At 42.0% G+C, this 19,208-nt stretch overlaps 1 protein-coding gene across 4 annotated transcripts in view; it reads left to right on the top strand.

Annotated features, from left to right (window-relative positions):
* The window catches only part of LOC128741441 (liprin-alpha-1), a 1,114,069-nt gene that overhangs the window by 305,898 nt on the left and 788,963 nt on the right, over nucleotides 1-19,208 (top strand). For all 4 annotated transcript variants that reach the window (XM_053837258.1, XM_053837259.1, XM_053837257.1 and 1 more), the window contains exon 6: nucleotides 17,853-17,930. In XM_053837258.1, the coding sequence (XP_053693233.1) occupies nucleotides 17,853-17,930 (78 nt within the window). The remainder of the gene's footprint in view (nucleotides 1-17,852; nucleotides 17,931-19,208) is intronic.

Raw genomic sequence — 19,208 nt, 5'->3', positions numbered from 1 at the left:
TCATGCAATGATTTGATCGCTAGTGATGTTAATCAAAAACGAATACCTCGCATTTTACTCATCGCGATGAGTAGCTATGATTTATCAATTTTGGAAAACAGGCAAAAGCGCTATCGGATATTGAATTATACCGTCAAAAAATCTTGTACCTAACACTTATGTTGGTTTTTGGGTTTTTAGTTCGACTATTAGCACCTGAGGTACTTGGAATATACATTTTTGCGACAGAATACATAAATGCGCTTCAAAACATTAACGTTCTTCTACACCCAGAAGACTTAATCTCATAAAATTATTTTAACATGTTATTCATAATTTTTCTACATTCACGTTTAGTGCAGCATAAATCTTTTTTTCGTGACAATTACAAGCACCAGCAACATTTGCAAATGTTTACAATATACAAGCGATTTTTCAGACTTGTTGGCAGGATCAAATTTTGAACAGTGGCCGACGATATTTTTATTATCAACCTTCATCGTTAGTCACACAAGAAGATGTATTATTTTTCATAGCTTCGAACCTTCTAGCCACCAAATAATAATAATAATATTGCACCAGGTTTGCATTTCATTGAAACTAAATCTTGAAACCATTTTGTTTGTCCGTGTGCCGCTTGAAGTTACTGGTTGTGTATGGCGTCGCAAGTATATGTTGACGTTTGGCAAGTTACTAATTATTATATGTGGTACGAATATCGTTTTATTTTTGAACCAGCAATAGTTTTTTTGTAATTTGCCAAAAAATATGCTTGTTTACGTTTCATCGCAAAATACATTCTTGGTTGGATGACAGCAAGTAACGATGATTAGCGATGAGTGTGAGACAGAGATACCGAGCGAGTATTTGCGAGCGTAATCCATTCATATTTTGCTCATCAGTTTGTGCGTCGGCGATTCATCGCGAGCAATCAGGATACGATCGAGTTGCCAGTTGGTAAAATTCAAATCGCTGACGAGCAGGTGATGAGCCTTCATCGTGATGAGAATTTGCAACATTGTATGTATGTATGTATGTATGTGTGCGTATGTGATGACAATTTGCAATTTTTAATTTGCATTGGAATTCAAGAAAAGTGAGAAACATGTCAATTGTCTGAAGTTTTCAAAGCCTCTTAGTGGAATACGAACTCTGAAATTAAAGAAAAGAAAAAATTTTGACCGACTAAATTCCACTATTTAATATTTATTTGCGACAGATACGTACACGCTTTGAAATAAGACACTGATGAAGCCTCCACGTCTTAGGCGAACTACGTGTCTGTTGCAAATAAATATTAAATAGTGGGATTCAATCGAAAAGTTTTTTCTTTTCTTTGATTTCACATTTCAATTGTCATTTTCTTCACTTGCTGTTACTCACAATTGTACAAGAAAAGCAAAAAGCGAAGAAAATCAGTTAATTTAAGCATGTAGGTGTAGTGGTGTAGAGGATTAAAATACTAGTGAGTTGATTTTTCCAAATAAATTTATACAAATTTCATACAAATTTTGCGCATTAATAGATGCTCTTTTCAATCCATAGATACTAGAGCTTAGAAATGTTATATGAAAAATAGGAAGTAAACGTTGCACGGTAGTAACTTTGTACGATTTGTTTTCGTTAGTGACATTTTAAAGGACAGATCTGATGTCTTATGTCATATATCATGTTTTAATAAATAAATCAAAAATGACAAGCACTGGAAATCATATCGATCATATTTCCCATTCTCAAGCATGCTTATGGCGCAGCTCCTAACCCTCTAACATTGTAAGAACGATTCAAAACAGCTTAAGTTTTGATTTTCATGCAAAAATTATTATCTGAAAGAGCGCCAGCTAAGAAAAAGTTCAATTTCTCTTTTTCATATCTAATGCTCTATTCAGTTATTTTTTCTAATTCAGATATATTGCAAAATTGAAGCCAAGCAAACTACTAGTAAAATTTTGAGATTAATTATTTTGTTGTCGATATCCTTTTTCTTCAAAAGCGAAGTATAATAATAATTTTTCGGAACTCTTGTTTTTCAAAGATGCTAACTTTTGAACGCATGGTATTAATATCAAAAAATCTGCTGTGCACACATATTTCATATTGTCAATTCAAAACAAGTTTCGTATGTGGCTCTGAAGCCCGAAAGTTAAGGCCGTCTGTAGACCCGTAAGAGTAAGAGGGTTAATTTCTAGTTTTCTCTATATATATACTAGCTGACCCGACAAACTTCGTATTGCCACAAATTAACCTGTGTTGTACATAAATCATGAATCTCGGATGATCTTTGTCACAATCTCGAGTTTTGCAAGCCCCTCAGTCGGCGGCGCTTCCGACGGCGGGTCATCGGCAACACTCGCGACCGTCTCGTCCTGAATGATCTAGTGTTACTATAGATAGTTTTTGTGGTCTTGTATTGACTAATGTTTTATGGAAGAGTCTCGAATTTCTCGAGTTCGATTAGTTTTTGAGTTTCGCAAAAATTTCTGTTTTATTTGTATGAGAGTCCATATCCCCCTACCACAGGGGTGAGAGGTCTCTAACTATCGTAAAATAAATTCAAGACTCCAAAATCTCCCACTTGCCAAATTTGGTTCCATTTGCTTGATTAGTTCTCAAATTATAAGGAAATTTGAATTTCATTTGTATGGGAGCTCCCCTCTTAAAAGGGGAAGGGGTCGTAATTCACCATAGAAAAAATTTCTGCCATCTTAAACTCCCACATGCCAAATTTGTTTCCATTTGATTGATTAGTTCTCGAGATAAGAGGAAATTTGCATTTCATTTGTATGGAAGCCCACGCTCCTAAAGGGGAGATGGGCCATAACTCGCTTTCTAAAGAAGAGAGAAGTCTCAATTCACCATAGAAAAAAATCTTGCGTCCAAAACCACTTACATGTCAAATTTGGTTCCATTTGCTTGATTAGTTCTCGAGTTATGAGGAAATTTGTTTTTCATTTGTATGGGAGCCCCCCCCCCTCTCTTAAAGTGGGGAAATCCATAGAAAATATACCATAGAAAATATTCTTGCCCCCAAAAACACCCACATGATAAATTTTGTTCCATTTGCTGGATTAGTTCTAGAGTTATGAGGAAATTTGTCTTTCGTTTGTATGAGAGCCCCCCCCCCTCTTAAAAAGGTAAGGGGTCCTAATTCATCATAGAAAAACCCGAATTAATCCACCTAGCGGCGTGACCTAGCCTTTCTACTGCCACAATAATCTTCATAAAATTTCTCAGGAACTTAATTGTAGATGTATCGATGTTATATTAGACTATATTTTTAAATATCCGTTCCGTATTCCTCAAAATCCTTATTTGCCAGTAAAATTCACAACGTATTGTGTAGAATAATTATATTTTCTTTCCTTGGGTGCGTAAATACATGTAAGCGTCATTTATGTTACTTGATGAACACCTTATTTAGTTTTATAATATTTATAGAAAAATAATGTAAACACAAAAGATAATTTTTACAGACTTGAATGAATATGTATAGAAAATTAGAAATTAACCCTCTAACGGGTCTACAGATGGCCTTAACTTTCGGGCTTCAGAGCCACATACGAAACTTGTTTTGAATTGACAATATGAAGTATTTGTTCATAGCAGATTTTTTGATATTTTGATATTAATACCATGCATTCAAAAGTTAGCATCTTTGAAAAACAAGAGTTCAGAAAAATTATTATTATATTTCGCTTTTGAAGAAAAAGGATATCTACAACAAAATGATTAATCTCAAAATTTTACTATTGGTTTGCTTGGCTTCAATTTTGCAATATATCTGAATTAGAAAAAAATTACTGAATAGAGCATTAGATATGAAAACGAGAAATGGAACTATTTCTTAGCTAGCGCTCCTTCAGATAATTATTTTTGCATGAAAATCAAAACTTAAGCTTCTTTTGAATGTACTTTCATGAAAAGATAGTCATTAGCTTGATCGCATCGTTTTTACAATGTTAGAGGGTTAGGAAAACAAGATGAGGTCGAAAAATAGTGCCAAAGCTGCGCCATAAACATGCTTGAGAATGGGAAATACGATCGATATGATTCCCAGTGCTTGTCTTTTTTTGATTTATTTATCAAAACATGATACATGACATAAGACATCTGTCCTTTAAAATATCACTAACGAAAACAAATCTTACAAAAATTCTATCGTGCAACGTTTACTTCCTATTTTTCATATAACATTTCTAAGCTCTGGGAATGGGAATTACTATTGATTGAAAAGAGCATCTATTGATGCGCAGAATTTGTTTGGAATTTGTACAAATTTATTTGGAAAAATCAACTCACTAGTAATTTTGATTCTATACACCACTATACCTACATGCTTAAATAAACTGCTTTTCTTGTACAATTGTGAGTAACAGTAAGTGAAGAAAATGACAATTGAAATCTGAATTCAAAGAAAAGAAAACCTTTTCGATTGAATCCCACTATTTAATATTTATTTGCAACAGATACGTAGTTCCCCTACGACGTGCAGGCTTCATCAGTGTCTTATTTCAAAGCGTATACGTATCTGTCGCGAAATTCATTGCAAATTTTAAAATTGCAAATTGTCATCACATACATACATACATACACACATACATACATACATACATACATACATACATACATACATACATACATACATACATACATACATACATACATACATACATACATACACACATACATCACACACATCTCATACATTGAATACAATCAACATTTGATTGACATGTTTTGATTTCACACGTTTTAACGGTTTAATATACGGTGCTTAAGTGTTAAAGTTTGAATAACTTTTGAATGAAGCGTTCGATTTTAAATAACTCGGTTTCGTTTGATAGATCTCAGCAGTAATTTTCAAATAATCATAAAATGTGTGATGTTTTTCATTAAATTAATGCTTATATGTTACATAAATATGTTTTAAATACTATTTTTTCACATTTCTTTATGTAACTTTCAAACTACAAGTCCAATCGTCATGAAATTTGGAAGTTAAGGGTTTGCAAGGCTCCTCTTTCATATGCAATCAATTTTGTTCAAATCGGTTAAGAGACCTATGAGATAATGAAGTCCCATATTTTTCGTATTTTTATACATAACTTTTGAACTAAAAGCCCGATCAGTATGAAATTCAATAGCGACCAATGGGACACCTAGACCTTTCATTTGACACTAAGAACATTAAAATCGGTCCAGCCATCTCCGAGAAAAGTGAGTGAGATTAAAAGCGTCACATACACACACACACATACACACACACACACATACATACACACAAACAGAAAATGCTCAGTTTTCGAAACTGAGTCGAATGGTATGTAACATTCGGCCCGCAGGACCTTCTGTCCATTTCCGGTTTTCCAAGTGATTTCTATACCTTTATACTATATATTTATATAGTAGAAAGGCAAAAATGGTTGCCTCCAAAAACACCCACATGCCAAATATGGTTCCATTTGATTGATTAGTTCTCGAATTATGAGGAAATTTGTATTTCATTTGTGTAGAAGCACCCCCTCTTAAAGTTGGGAGGGGTCCTAATTCACCATAGAAAATATTTTTGCCTCCAGAAACCTCCACATGCCAAATTTGGTTCTATTTGCTTGATTAGTTCTCGAGTTATGAGAAAATTTGAATTTCATTTGTATAGGAGCCCCCCCCCTCCTAAAGTGGGTAGGGGTCCCAATTCATCATAGAAAAAATTTTTGTCTCCAAAAACACCCACGTGCCAAATTTGGTTCCATTCGCTTGATTAGTTCTCGAGTTATGAGGAAATTTGTATTTCGTTTGTATAGGAGCCCTCCCCCTCTTAAAGTTGGGAAGGGTCCTAATTCACCATAGCAAATATTCTTGCCCTCGAAAACTTTCACATGCCAAATTTGGTTTCATTTGCTTGATTAGCTCTCAAGTTATGAGGAAATTTGTATTTCATTTGTATAGGAGCCCCCCCTCCTAAAGTGAGGAGGGGTCCCAGTTCATCATAGAAATAATTTTTGTCTCCAAAAACACCCACGTGTAGAATTTGGTTCCATTTGCTTGATTAGTTCTCGAGTTATGAGGAAATTTGTATTTCGTTTGTATAGGAGCCTCCCCTCTTAAAGTGGGGAGGGGTTCTAATTCACCATAGCAAATATTCATGCCCTAGAAAACTTTCACATGCCAAATTTGGTTCCATTTGCTTGATTAATTCTCGAGTTATGAGGAAATTTGCGTTTCATTTGTATAGGAGCCCCCCTTCCTAAAGTGGGGAGGGGTCCCAATTCATCATAAAAAAAATTTTGTCTCCAAAAACACCCACGTGCCAAATTTTGTTCCATTTGCTTGATTAGTTCTCGAGTTATGAGGAAATTTGTATAGGAGCCCCCCCCTCTTAAAGTTGGGAGGGGTCCTTATTCACCATAGAAAATATTTTCGCCCTCGAAAACTTTCACATGCCAAATTTTGTTCCATTTGCTTGATTAGTTCTTCAGTTATGAGGAAATTTGTATTTCATGTGTATAGGATCCCCCCCTCCTAAAACGGGGAGGGGTCCCAATTCATCATAGAAAAAATTTTTGTCTCCAAAAACAGCCATATGCCAAATTTGGTTCCATTTGCTCAATTACTTCTTGAGTTATGAGGAAAATTGTGTTTCTTTGGTACAGGAGCCCCCCCTCTTAAAGTGTGAAGGGGTCCTAATTTACTATAGAACATATTCTTGCCTTCGAAAACCTTCACATGCCAAATTTGGTTCCATTTGCTTGATTAGTTCTCGAGCTATGAGGAAATTTGTATGGTAGCCCCCCCCTTTTAAAGAGGAGAGGAGTTATAATTCCCCTTATAAAGAGGGGAGGGGTCTAAATTTACCATAGAATAAATTCTTGTCACCGAAAACACCCACATGCCAAATTTTGTTCTATTTGCTTGATTAGTTGTCGAGTTATGCAGAAATTTGTGTTTCATTTGTATGGGAGCCCCCCCTCTTAGTGGGCGAGGGGTTTCTAACCATCACTAAAACCTTTCCTGGCCCCAAAAAACCTCTACATGCATATTTTCATGCCGATTGGGTCAGTAGTTTTTGATTCTATAAGGAACATACAGACAGACAGACAGACAGACAGAAATCCTTCTTTATAGGTATATATATATATATATATATATATATATATATATATATATATATATATATATATATATATATATATACTAGCTGACCCGACAAACTTCGTATTGCCACAAATTAACCTGTGTTGTACATAAATCATGAATCTCGGATGATCTTTGTCACAATCTCGAGTTTTGCAAGCCCCCCAGTGGGCGGTGCTTCCGACGGCGGGTCACCGGCAACACTCGCGACCGTCTCGTCCTAAATGATCTAGTGTTACTGTAGATAGTTTTTGTGGTCTTGTATTGACTAATGTTTTATGGAAGAGTCTCGAATTTCTCGAGTTCGATTAGTTATTGAGTTTCGCAAAAATTTCTGTTTTATTTGTATGAGAGTCCATATCCCCCTACCACAGGGGTGAGAGGTCTCTAACTATCGTAAAATAAATTCAAGACTCCAAAATCTCCCACATGCCAAATTTGGTTCCATTTGCTTGATTAGTTCTCAAGTTATAAGGAAATTTGAATTTCATTTGTATGGGAGCTCCCCTCTTAAAAGGGGAAGGGGTCGTAATTCACCATAGAAAAAATTTCTGCCACCTAAAACTCCCACATGCCAAATTTGGTTCCATTTGATTGATTAGTTCTCGAGATAAGAGGAAATTTGCATTTCATTTGTATGGAAGCCCACCCTCTTAAAGGGGAGATGGGCCATAACTCGCTTTCTAAAGAAGAGAGGGGTCTCAATTCACCATAAAAAAAAATCTTGCGTCCAAAACCACTTACATGTCAAATTTGGTTAAATTTGCTTGATTAGTTCTCGAGTTATGAGGAAATTTGTTTTTCATTTGTATAGGAGCCCCCCCCCTCTTAAAGTGGGGAAATCCATAGAAAATATACCATAGAAAATATTCTTGCCTACAAAAACACCCACATGATAAATTTGGTTCCATTTGCTTGAGTAGTTCTAGAGTTATGAGGAAATTTTGTATTTCGTTTGTATGAGAGCCGCCCCCCTCTTAAAAAGGTAAGGGGTCCTAATTCATCAGAGAAAAAATGGTTGCCTCCAAAAACACCCATATGCCAAATATGGTTCCATTTGCTTGATTAGTTCTCGAGTTATGAGGAAATTTGTATTTCATTTGTGTAGAAGCACCCCCTCTTAAAGTTGGGAGGGGTCCTAATTCACCATAGAAAATATTCTTGCCCTCGAAAACTTTCACATGCCAAATTTTGTTCCATTTGCTTGATTAGTTCTCGAGTTATGAGGAAAACTGTGTTTCTTTGGTACAGGAGCCCCCCCTCCTAAAGTGAGGAGGGGTCCCAGTTCATCATAGAAAAAAATTTTGTCTCCAAAAACACCCACGTGTCAAATTTGGTTCCATTTGCTTGATTAGTTCTCGAGTTATGAGGAAATTTGTGTTTCGTTTGTATAGGAGCCCCCCCTCTTAAAGTCCTAATTTACTATAGAAAATATTCTTGCCCTCGAAAACTTTCACATGCCAAATTTGGTTCCATTTGCTTGATTAGTTCTCGAGTTATGAGGAAATTTGTATGGAAGCCCCCCCTTTTAAAGAGGGGAGGAGTTATAATTCCCCTTATAAAGAGGGGAGGGGTCTCAATTTACCATAGAATAAATTCTTGTCACCGAAAACACCCACATGCCAAATTTTGTTCTATTTGCTTGATTAGTTGTCTAGTTATGCAGAAATTTGTGTTTCATTTGTATGGGAGCCCCCCCTCTTAGTGGGGGAGGGGTTTCTAACCATCACTAAAACCTTTCCTGGCCCCAAAAACCTCTACATGCATATCTTCATGCCGATTGGTTCAGTAATTTTCGATTCTATAAGGAACATACGGACAGACAGAAATCCTTCTTTATAGGTATAGATATATATATATATATATTCATTCAAGTCTGCAAAAATTATCTTTATCTTAATTTCTATAAACCATGTAAATATTATTTCTTAGGCATGGTTGCGTCACACGATCGCGACGGTACCTCAACCAAATGATCAGCGTTCGGATCGGGCATACCGCGATCACCGCACTCTCTCCGGATCGCTTCCACAGATACTTCGGGATCGAAGTATATATCTTCCATCCACGGGTGGTTGGAGTGTTGGCCCTACTCGCCGCCTGCCGCCTCGTTATCTGACCGACACCATAGCCTGATGGTCACTGTGAGTGTAGCCATTGTCTACCCTCCAGTCTCCTATCAGACCAGGACTGCCGAAAGTCACGTCGATGATAGACTCCGCACCGTTCCTACTGAAGGTACTTGTGGTGCCGACGTTGGCCAGATCTACGTTAAGCTTTGCCAGAGCTTCAAGCAGAATCCGACCCCATGGTTCGTGCGACGACTTCCCCACTCTACCGCCCAAGCGTTAAAGTCGCCCGCCACAACCACCGGCCTTAAACCAGTCAGCACAACTGTTATTCGGTCTACCATCCGCGTAAGCTGCTCGATAGACCAACTCGGCGGAGCATAACAGCTGCAGTAGAACACTCCACCCACTTTGGCAACCGCAAATCCGTCGTCTGCAGTTGACACAACCTCCTGAACCGGGAACCTGCTTGTCATCCATATAGCCGCCGTCCCAGACCTATCCGAGACCCAGGTACCGTTTCCGGCAGGAACGCGATATGGATCCGAGATTATGGCCATGTCCATTGCTGGCTCAGAAACTGCTTGGTGTAACAGCTGCTGAGCCGTGCTGCAGTGGTTCAGGTTGAGTTGTGTCACTTGCACTATGAACGTGGCTTAGTCGCCGGCACACCGGCCGGGCACCTTGGACCTTCCGTTACGTGCTTTGCGTCCCGTTCACCGGTACAGATCAGGCACTTGGGAGGCTCCGCGCAGTCCTTTGCTTTATGGCCAGCACTGCCACATCTCCTGCACAACTGGCTCCTATCTGGCCCCTTGCAGTTCCAGGCTTTATGTCCGTGCTCGAAGCACCGGAAGCAAGCTTCCGACTGCTTGAGCACGCTCAGTGGGCATACCGACCACCCCACTTTTAGCCTAGCAGCTTTCAGGGCTTTGTTTCCGTCAGTCAGCGGAAATCGTATGGTGGCTACCTGTGTCCCTGCCCTATCCTTGCGTAGGAAAACCGCCTCGGTTGCCACCACCACTCCACTTTGCTCTTTGAGAGCTTGTACGACCTCGCGCACTTCGGTAATCTCGTCCAGGTTCTTAAGCTGGAGAGTCACTTCTGGTGTGAGAGCACGTACCTGCACTCCGTCCCCGAGCACTCCTTCCGCTATGGACTTGTATGTGGAACTCTTCTTGGTGGCGTCCTTTCTTAACTCGACGATCATATCGCCCGTGCGTGAGCGGCGGATGCTCCGCACGTCTGCGCCCAAATCCTTGAGTAGGGCGTCTCCTCTCATGGTCTTCAGAACCTCCGAGTATTTCGACCCGTCGGTTTTCAGGATAAGAGCGTCGCCCTTTTTCGCTCGCTTCCTTGCCGGTTTAGGTGGAGCAGTTTTTTTACTGGAGCCTCCTCCGCCTTTTCTCTTGGCCTTAACCTCGGTCCACGGGCCACCTGTCTTGGAGCTTCCCGCTGGTTCATCGGTTAGCTCTGCCAACCCGCTAGCCTGAGGGCTTTTACCGATCAGGCATTTTTTCGGTCCACCAGGGGTGCTATCTCCCGGGGACTGTCTCATGCGCTTGGCGGACGCCTTACCGCTGCTGGTAGCGCTTTCCGTGGCCTCCTGGACCGCGTTACGACAGTCAACGGGCAAGCGTCCGTTTGTACTGCCTTCGACGCCTTCACGGTCACCTTCTTCGCCTCTCCTGCACGCGCCACGAGGTCGTTGTGCATTTTGGTCGCTGCATTCAAGGTTCTCCGAAGCATGAGCAAGCTCTGCTTCAGGTCCTTGGAGAAATTGCCGCGACCTGACGTGAACTCGATTATTACATCGAGCTGCCGTGACGCTGCTACCACTTTAGGTACAGCGTCTCTATTCTTCTCCATCGCCCTGATTAGCACTGGGCCGTTCATCGCTATGTCCGGCGTGGTAGGCATACCGCTGCCTTTGCCACCCACACTAGCACTTCTAGTTGCATCCTTCCTCACCCTTGGTGGAGAACGCTGGATGCCTCCTCTCGCGAACGGGTTTCCACCGTATCTACACTTGTTGTATTTTTGATTTTGTTTTCCATAAGAATTCCACGAGTTGAGGGGAAAGAAAAGTCCGCCACATCAGAGCCCCTCATGATGCGGTAAGGGCTGATTACTGTGGAGGGCGCTCTGGTACTCCATAGGCTCCGTTTGAGGCTGAGTATTTATAGCACCCCCCTTCCCCGCCATTCATCCCTCGGCACGGGCCGCATGACACCTTGGATTATGGGGTTTATCCATTCATGTTTTTACTTTTAGCCATGGATAACAGGTGTTAAAACCATCCTCCATGCAACCATGAAAAGCAATGCCAGCTCAACTAACAAAACCCAAATTAATCCACCTAGCGGCGTGACCTAGTTTTTCTACTGCCACAATAATCATTATTTAATTTGTCAGGAACATCTATAATTAACTTGACTATATTTTTAAATATCTGTTCCGTATTCCTCAAAATCCTTGTTTGCCAATGAAATTCGCAACGTATTGCGTAGAATAATTACATTTTCTTTCCTTGGGTGCATAAATACTTGTATACTTGATATATTTTGGCTTTGCACGTTTTAAAAGTTTTCATATACAGTGATTAAGTGTTAAAGTTTGCATAACTTTTGAAGGAATCATCCGATTTTCAATAACACGGGTTCGTTTGATAGATCCCAACAGTAATTTTCAAATGACAATAAATTGTAAAGTATTTCCCATTGATTTAATGCTTATATGTAACTAAAATATGTTTTAAATACTTTTGTATCACATTTATTTATGTAACTTTCAAACCACAAGCCCGTTCATCTTGAAATTTGGAAGTTAAGGTTTTGAAAGGCTCCCCTTTCATATGCAATCAATTTTGTTCAAATCAGTTAAGGGACCTATGAGATAATGAAGTCCCATATTTTTCGTATTTTTATACATAACTTTTGAACTAAAATTCCGATCAGTATGAAATTCAATAGGATCTATGGGACACCTAGACCTTTCATTTGACACTAAGAACATTAAAATCGGTCCAGCCATCTCCGGTAAAAGTGAGTGAGATTGAAAGCGTTACACACACACACGCACACACACACACACACACACACGCACACACACACACACACACACATACACACATACACACGCACACACACACGCACACACACACACGCACACACACACGCACACACACACACACACACACACACACACACACACACACACACACACACACACACAGGATGGTAAATGGTTGAATAATGCGCTCCAGAACTACCACGAAGTTCCACAGCCTCTTATTTAGCAACTCCTATCTCTACCTTCTCGTGGTACCATTCGGGATACGTTCCTTAGTGGAAATCGGACTACCGGTTGAAACTAGGGTCGTAGGCGGACAGAGAAGGGGGCACTCATGCGAAGGCTGAGTGTAAACTCTCCGCCTGCAAATGACGGATCTCGGTAGAAGCATGTACGATGAACCTGAAAATACTGATCACCTGAGCAGAGGGTCCAAAGCCCCCAAAGGAGGGTGGTTTTAACACCTGTTATCCATGGTTAAAAGTAAAAACATGAATGGATAAACCCCATAATCCACCCGTGCCGAGGGATGAATGGCGGGGAAGGGGGGTGCTATAAATACTCAGCCTCAAACGGAGCCTATGGAGTACCAGAGCGCCCTCCACAGTAATCAGCCCTTACCGCATCATGAGGGGTTCTGATGTGGCGGACTTTTCTTTCCCCTCAACTCGTGGAATTCTTATGGAAAACAAAATCAAAAATACAACAAGTGTAGATACGGTGGAAACCCGTTCGCGAGAGGAGGCATCCAGCGTTCTCCACCAAGGGTGAGGAAGGATGCAACTAGAAGTGCTAGTGTGGGTGGCAAAGGCAGCGGTATGCCTACCACGCCGGACATAGCGATGAACGGCCCAGCGCTAATCAGGGCGATGGAGAAGAATAGAGACGCTGTACCTAAAGTGGTAGCAGCGTCACAGCAGCTCGATGTAATAATCGAGTTCACGTCAGGTCGCGGCAATTTCTCCAAGGACCTGAAGCAGAGCTTGCTCATGCTTCGGAGAACCTTGAATGCAGCGACTAAAATGCACAACGACCTCGTGGCGCGTGCAGGAGAGGCGAAGAAGGTGACCGTGAAGGCGTCGAAGGCAGTACAAACGGACGCTTGCCCGTTGACTGTCGTAACGCGGCCCAGGAGGCCACGGAAAGCGCTACCAGCAGCGGTAAGGCGTCCGCCAAGCGCATGAGACAGTCCCCGGGAGATAGCACCCCTGGTGGACCGAAAAAATGCCTGATCGGTAAAAGCCCTCAGGCTAGCGGGTTGGCAGAGCTAACCGATGAACCAGCGGGAAGCTCCAAGACAGGTGGCCCGTGGACCGAGGTTAAGGCCAAGAGAAAAGGCGGAGGAGGCTCCAGTAAAAAAAACTGCTCCACCTAAACCGGCAAGGAAGCGAACGAAAAAGGGCGACGCTCTTATCCTGAAAACCGACGGGTCGAAATACTCGGAGGTTCTGAAGACCATGAGAGGAGACGCCCTACTCAAGGATTTGGGCGCAGACGTGCGGAGCATCCGCCGCTCACGCACGGGCGATATGATCGTCGAGTTAAGAAAGGACGCCACCAAGAAGAGTTCCACATACAAGTCCATAGCGGAAGGAGTGCTCGGGGACGGAGTGCAGGTACGTGCTCTCACACCAGAAGTGACTCTCCAGCTTAAGAACCTGGACGAGATTACCGAAGTGCGCGAGGTCGTACAAGCTCTCAAAGAGCAAAGTGGAGTGGTGGTGGCAACCGAGGTTGGTTTTCCTACGCAAGGGTAGGGCAGGGACACAGGTAGCCACCATACGATTTCCGCTGACTGACGGAAACAAAGCCCTGAAAGCTGCTAGGCTAAAAGTGGGGTGGTCGGTATGCCCACTGAGCGTGCTCAAGCAGTCGGAAGCTTGCTTCCGGTGCTTCGAGCACGGACATAAAACCTGGAACTGCAAGGGGCCAGATAGGAGCCAGTTGTGCAGGAGATGTGGCAGTGCTGGCCATAAAGCAAAGGACTGCGCGGAGCCTCCCAAGTGCCTGATCTGTACCGGTGAACGGGACGCAAAGCACGTAACGGGAGGTCCAAGGTGCCCGGCCGGTGTGCCGGCGGTTAAGCCACGTTCATAGTGCAAGTGACACAACTCAACCTGAACCACTGCAGCACGGCTCAGCAGCTGTTACACCAAGCAGTTTCTGAGCCAGCAATGGACATTGCCATAATCTCGGATCCATATCGCGTCCCTGCCGGAAACGGTACCTGGGTCTCGGATAGGTCTGGGACGGCGGCTATATGGATGACAAGCAGGTTCCCGGTTCAGGAGGTTGTGTCAACTGCAGACGACGGATTTGCGGTTGCCAAAGTGGGTGGAGTGTTCTACTGCAGCTGTTATGCTCCGCCGTGTTGGTCTATCGAGCAGTTTACGCGGATGGTAGACCGAATAACAGTTGTGCTGACTGGTTTAAGGCCGGTGGTTGTGGCGGGCGACTTTAACGCTTGGGCGGTAGAGTGGGGAAGTCGTCGCACGAACCATGGGGTCGGATTCTGCTTGAAGCTCTGGCAAAGCTTAACGTAGATCTGGCCAACGTCGGCACCACAAGTACCTTCAGTAGGAACGGTGCGGAGTCTATCATCGACGTGACTTTCGGCAGTCCTGGTCTGATAGGAGACTGGAGGGTAGACAATGGCTACACTCACAGTGACCATCAGGCTATGGTGTCGGTCAGATAACGAGGCGGCAGGCGGCGAGTAGGGCCAACACTCCAACCACCCGTGGATGGAAGATATATACTTCGATCCCTAAGTATTTGTGGAAGCGATCCGTAGAGAGTGCGGTGATCGCGGTATGCCCGATCCGAACGCTGATCATTTGGTTGAGGTACCGTCGCGATCGTGTGACGCAACCATGCCTAAGAAAGGTCGACCTAGGTATGGCAGGTCACCGGCTTATTGTTGGACAGATGAAATTGCGGAACTCCGCGGAGCGTGCTTTCGTGCGAGGAGAATTATGCAAAGAGCTCGTTCGGATGAAGGCAGGGCTGAATGTCGAGTAGCACTTGTTGCTGCACGCGCAGCGCTTATGATTGGGATAAAAGCTAGTAAACGAGCCTGCTTTGAAAGGTTATGTGCTAGTGCCAAGCGAACCCCTGGGGCGATGCCTACAGGGTTGTAATGGCAAAGACCAAGGGCGTGATTGCGCCCGCTGAGCAATCGCCAGAGATGCTGGAGCGGATCATCGGGGGCTTCTCCGCGCCACGAGCCAAGGCCCTGGCCCCAGGCCGCTGAGTCGTCCCACGGCCGACGTTCCAGTATCTCAGATAACGTAGGATGGTCGCCCTCCCAGTCGAACATCCAATGTAACGTGGGCGACGGCGGTTTGGAGGTCGGGGAGGAAGTGACGGTTACGAACGAGAAACTCATTGATCTCGCTAAATCCCTAAAGGTGAGCAAGTCTGACCCCGGTGCCAGACGGTATCCCGAATATGGCCATTAAAGCGGCTATTCTAGAGGCTCCCGAATTATTCGGGACAGTAATGAATAGATGCCTGGAAGATGGCCACTTCCCGGACAGATGGAAGCGACAGAACCTGGTCCTATTGCCGAAGCCGGGAAAACAGTACACGTACAGTACACGGAGGGTACAAATGGTCTGTCAAGGAACCAATTCGGCTTTCGAAAAGGCAGATCTACGGTGAATGCCATCTTGTCTGTCACTAAGACAGCTGAGGTAGCAATCCAGCCCAAGAGGACAGGTATTCGTTATTGCGCAGTTGTCACGCTCGACGTGAGAAATGCGTTTAATAGTGCTAGCTGGGACTCCATAGCCAGCTCGCTTCGGAACGTCCAAGTGCCGTTGTCGCTGTACAGAATTCTGGAAAATTATTTCCAGAATCGTGTGCTATGCTACAACACGGAGGAGGGTCAGAAATGCGTTCCAATCACCTCAGGGGTTCCGCAAGGTTCCATACTGGGCCCGGTGTTGTGGAACGTCATGTATGACGAGATGTTGAAGCTAAAGTTCCCGGTAGGGGTGGTGATTGTCGGCTTTGCGGACGATATCACCTTGGAAGTCTACGGTGAATCTATCAGAGAGGTTGAGTTGACGGCTGCCCTCTCTATAAGCATTGTTGAAGATTGGATGCGATCCAGAAAACTGGACCTAGCGCATCATAAAACGGAGGTTATCGTGGTGAACAACCGCAAGTCGGTGCAGCAAGCAAATATCAACGCACAGTGGGACTATTCTGGAAAGGGGCGGTCAAAAGTCTTTTCTCGCTGTTCCTGACGTTTTCGAGCTTAGTTGTCTTAGGAGAAGTTTCATAAAAAAGTATTCTGCATCTAATGACATTTTCATATATTAATATATATATAAAATTAAGGGATAACAAATTTGAAAAAATTAATTTTTTATAGAAGCTAGATAGCATGGTCATGTGTTCGGCAAAGTTGTAGAACTTTGAATTTTATTAAACTTTGCCGAAGATATTAAGTATCTGCATCATATGGTTTGCGAGATATAATTAACTTTCTATCGTGACCCCCTTAAAATCAGTTTTTTAAACTTCTTGTACACAAAACCTCATCCAACAGGTTCGACATGTTCTACAAGCTTTTGGATACTATCCAAATACGTAACTTTCTAGAAGGTGTATATATCATATGTTGCTTTAAAAATGGATTTGAAGCATAAATTTTACCGTTTTTACAAGTAATTTTTTCCGTAAATAGGCACCTACTGGCAGCTAAAGTTAGCATCGCTTGAACCGCCATAGAATGCAGTATAAGTGTGCCAAAAAATTTTGGCCGGGTCTGGCCGGGCATTTTGGTTATTTCAATTATGAATTACATACATATATGCTGGTTTTAGTAAGTTACCATGGTTTTATTATTCGTACATGTTCATAATAATTTCACAGGACCTCGTCCACGTCTGTTTCGCTATCTGTTGCAGAATTATTTTCGTTCTGGGATTTTTGTAAAAGTTTGTATGCTGCTGGCAACAACCGCATTGATTTTTTTACTGCTGGTCTTCTTAAAGTTGAAATTAATGGATCCGACGTCATTAACAATCTTCTGAAAACATCTTCGTTCTGAAAACATGCTCAGTTTTCGAAACTGAGTCGTATGGTATATGACATTCGGCCCGCAAGACCTTCTTTCCATTTCTGGTTTTCCGAGTGATTTCTATACCTTTATACTATATATTTATATAGTAGAAAGGCAAAACATTTCTTAAGCAACTATTATGCTGTCGTTTAGTTCTTGTAAGTTTTATTTATTTTTGATACATGTTTTTTATAACTTCCGAAATGCTAGAATACAAGTTGTGATAGTTTTGGAAAGTTCAAATCCTGCCCAATCATGGAAAAATACTCAACCATTCCAAAAGCAACTTTTGTGAAATGTCTCGTTGGTATATCAGCCCAAAGAATGTATCATATACATTCATACAGTTAGCTCGCTATGCAGTATTCTGGCAAATTCGAAAACAGCCATATGCGGAAATTGAACCAAACTATGCCATACATGAGAGGCAACTTTCATCAAAATCTGTGGTTGGGGAATTTATACCAAACACACGAACAGCATTTTTTTTAGAATTACGAATAATTTATTTCTATTCTTTTTCTTAGGAAAACACAATCACTAGTGAAGATCATACTGATTGCTCAGCGAAAACTCATGAACTTCAAATGATAATAGAAAAACAGGTAAGTAGTTGTATTATTTCAGAAAATGTTTAATTAGTCATCTAATTATTATGTAATTACCCAACATCTAAAATACGGATGTTTATTGTGTTTGTATGTATATATGTTTGGTGTTTGGTGTTTGGTTCCCTACCGGGGTTATTTTTACCATAAATAAAGGAACTCAAGATAAGAAAAAAGTATGGAACATGGGGTCGCAGATTATTGTTTGGAGAAATATGAGGCTTTTACTGTTTTCCTAAATTCCTGAATGTACTAATAAACTGCTATTCTATGTTAGATAGAAAGCTGAGAAGATTTCCTGTTCGATCGTGTATAAATATCACAGAGAAACATAAAACAAAAACAATTTCCAAGCAAAAACTTCTCATGCTACCTTTTTTACGTTTATCTAGTAAACCAGTTCGTGAAGCTAGGTTTTCACAAAGTTATAACGAACCGCCTCGGCATCCTCTACATTTATATATTCTATCTCCATTGGTTTAGGTGATATTCCGTGTTTAATCGAAATGTTATTGAATGCAGATTAAATTTTTATTACTAACGGAATTGAACACACCGTGAAGCTCCGACGCCCCTTGCACATGCTTGCTCGATCGAACATTCTGCATAGCGGCGCATTATGTCTCTATGGAGACAAAACAATCCGAGTCAACGCAGCTCATCAACATTGTTTTCTCAACTCAATCATAAGTGTCAGCGAAGTCTGGGGGTGGGTGTATGTCCTTGGGTACGAAAGTAACCCCGTTGCGTGAACTACGTATAACTCCTGGACATCCTTTGATAAATGGCGCGAAACTTGATCCGGCCAGAAGATCGGACGGCCCTCGTTTTGCTTCAACAGAGGAAGCAGACGCTTCTGTAGACATTTCTTGAGGTAAATTTGCCGGTTTACAGTCACGAATGTTTGCCACATGAGCAGATCGTTTGCCAAATCATGTCTTTCTTGGCAAATTTTGAAAGTTTCTGCTTTCTCATTTCCTCCAGAACATCAAACTTGTGCTGGACGGAGAAGAACAATAGTCGCAGAAGCTGCCGGAGGTCTACCTTGACGTAAGTCTCATCATCCATAATGAGACAATGGCTTAACCCAGTTGCATGTGACACAGTTTCTAGTGATTTTGCAAACTGCAGATCTACCTCCAAGCAACCAAATTCGATTCTAAAGTGTTGCTTCATGCATATTTTCAACTTGATATGCCCTAATTAAAAGTCAACGATGAAATGACTGAAGTTTTTGGAGCGGCTTAGTAGAATACGAAACCTAAAAATAAAAAA

This window comes from Sabethes cyaneus, chromosome 3, assembly GCF_943734655.1.
Source record: "Sabethes cyaneus chromosome 3, idSabCyanKW18_F2, whole genome shotgun sequence".
NCBI classification, from domain to species: domain Eukaryota; kingdom Metazoa; phylum Arthropoda; class Insecta; order Diptera; family Culicidae; genus Sabethes; species Sabethes cyaneus.
Note: the sequence above shows the minus strand (reverse complement) of the source record. Positions and strands in the feature narration are given on the sequence as shown.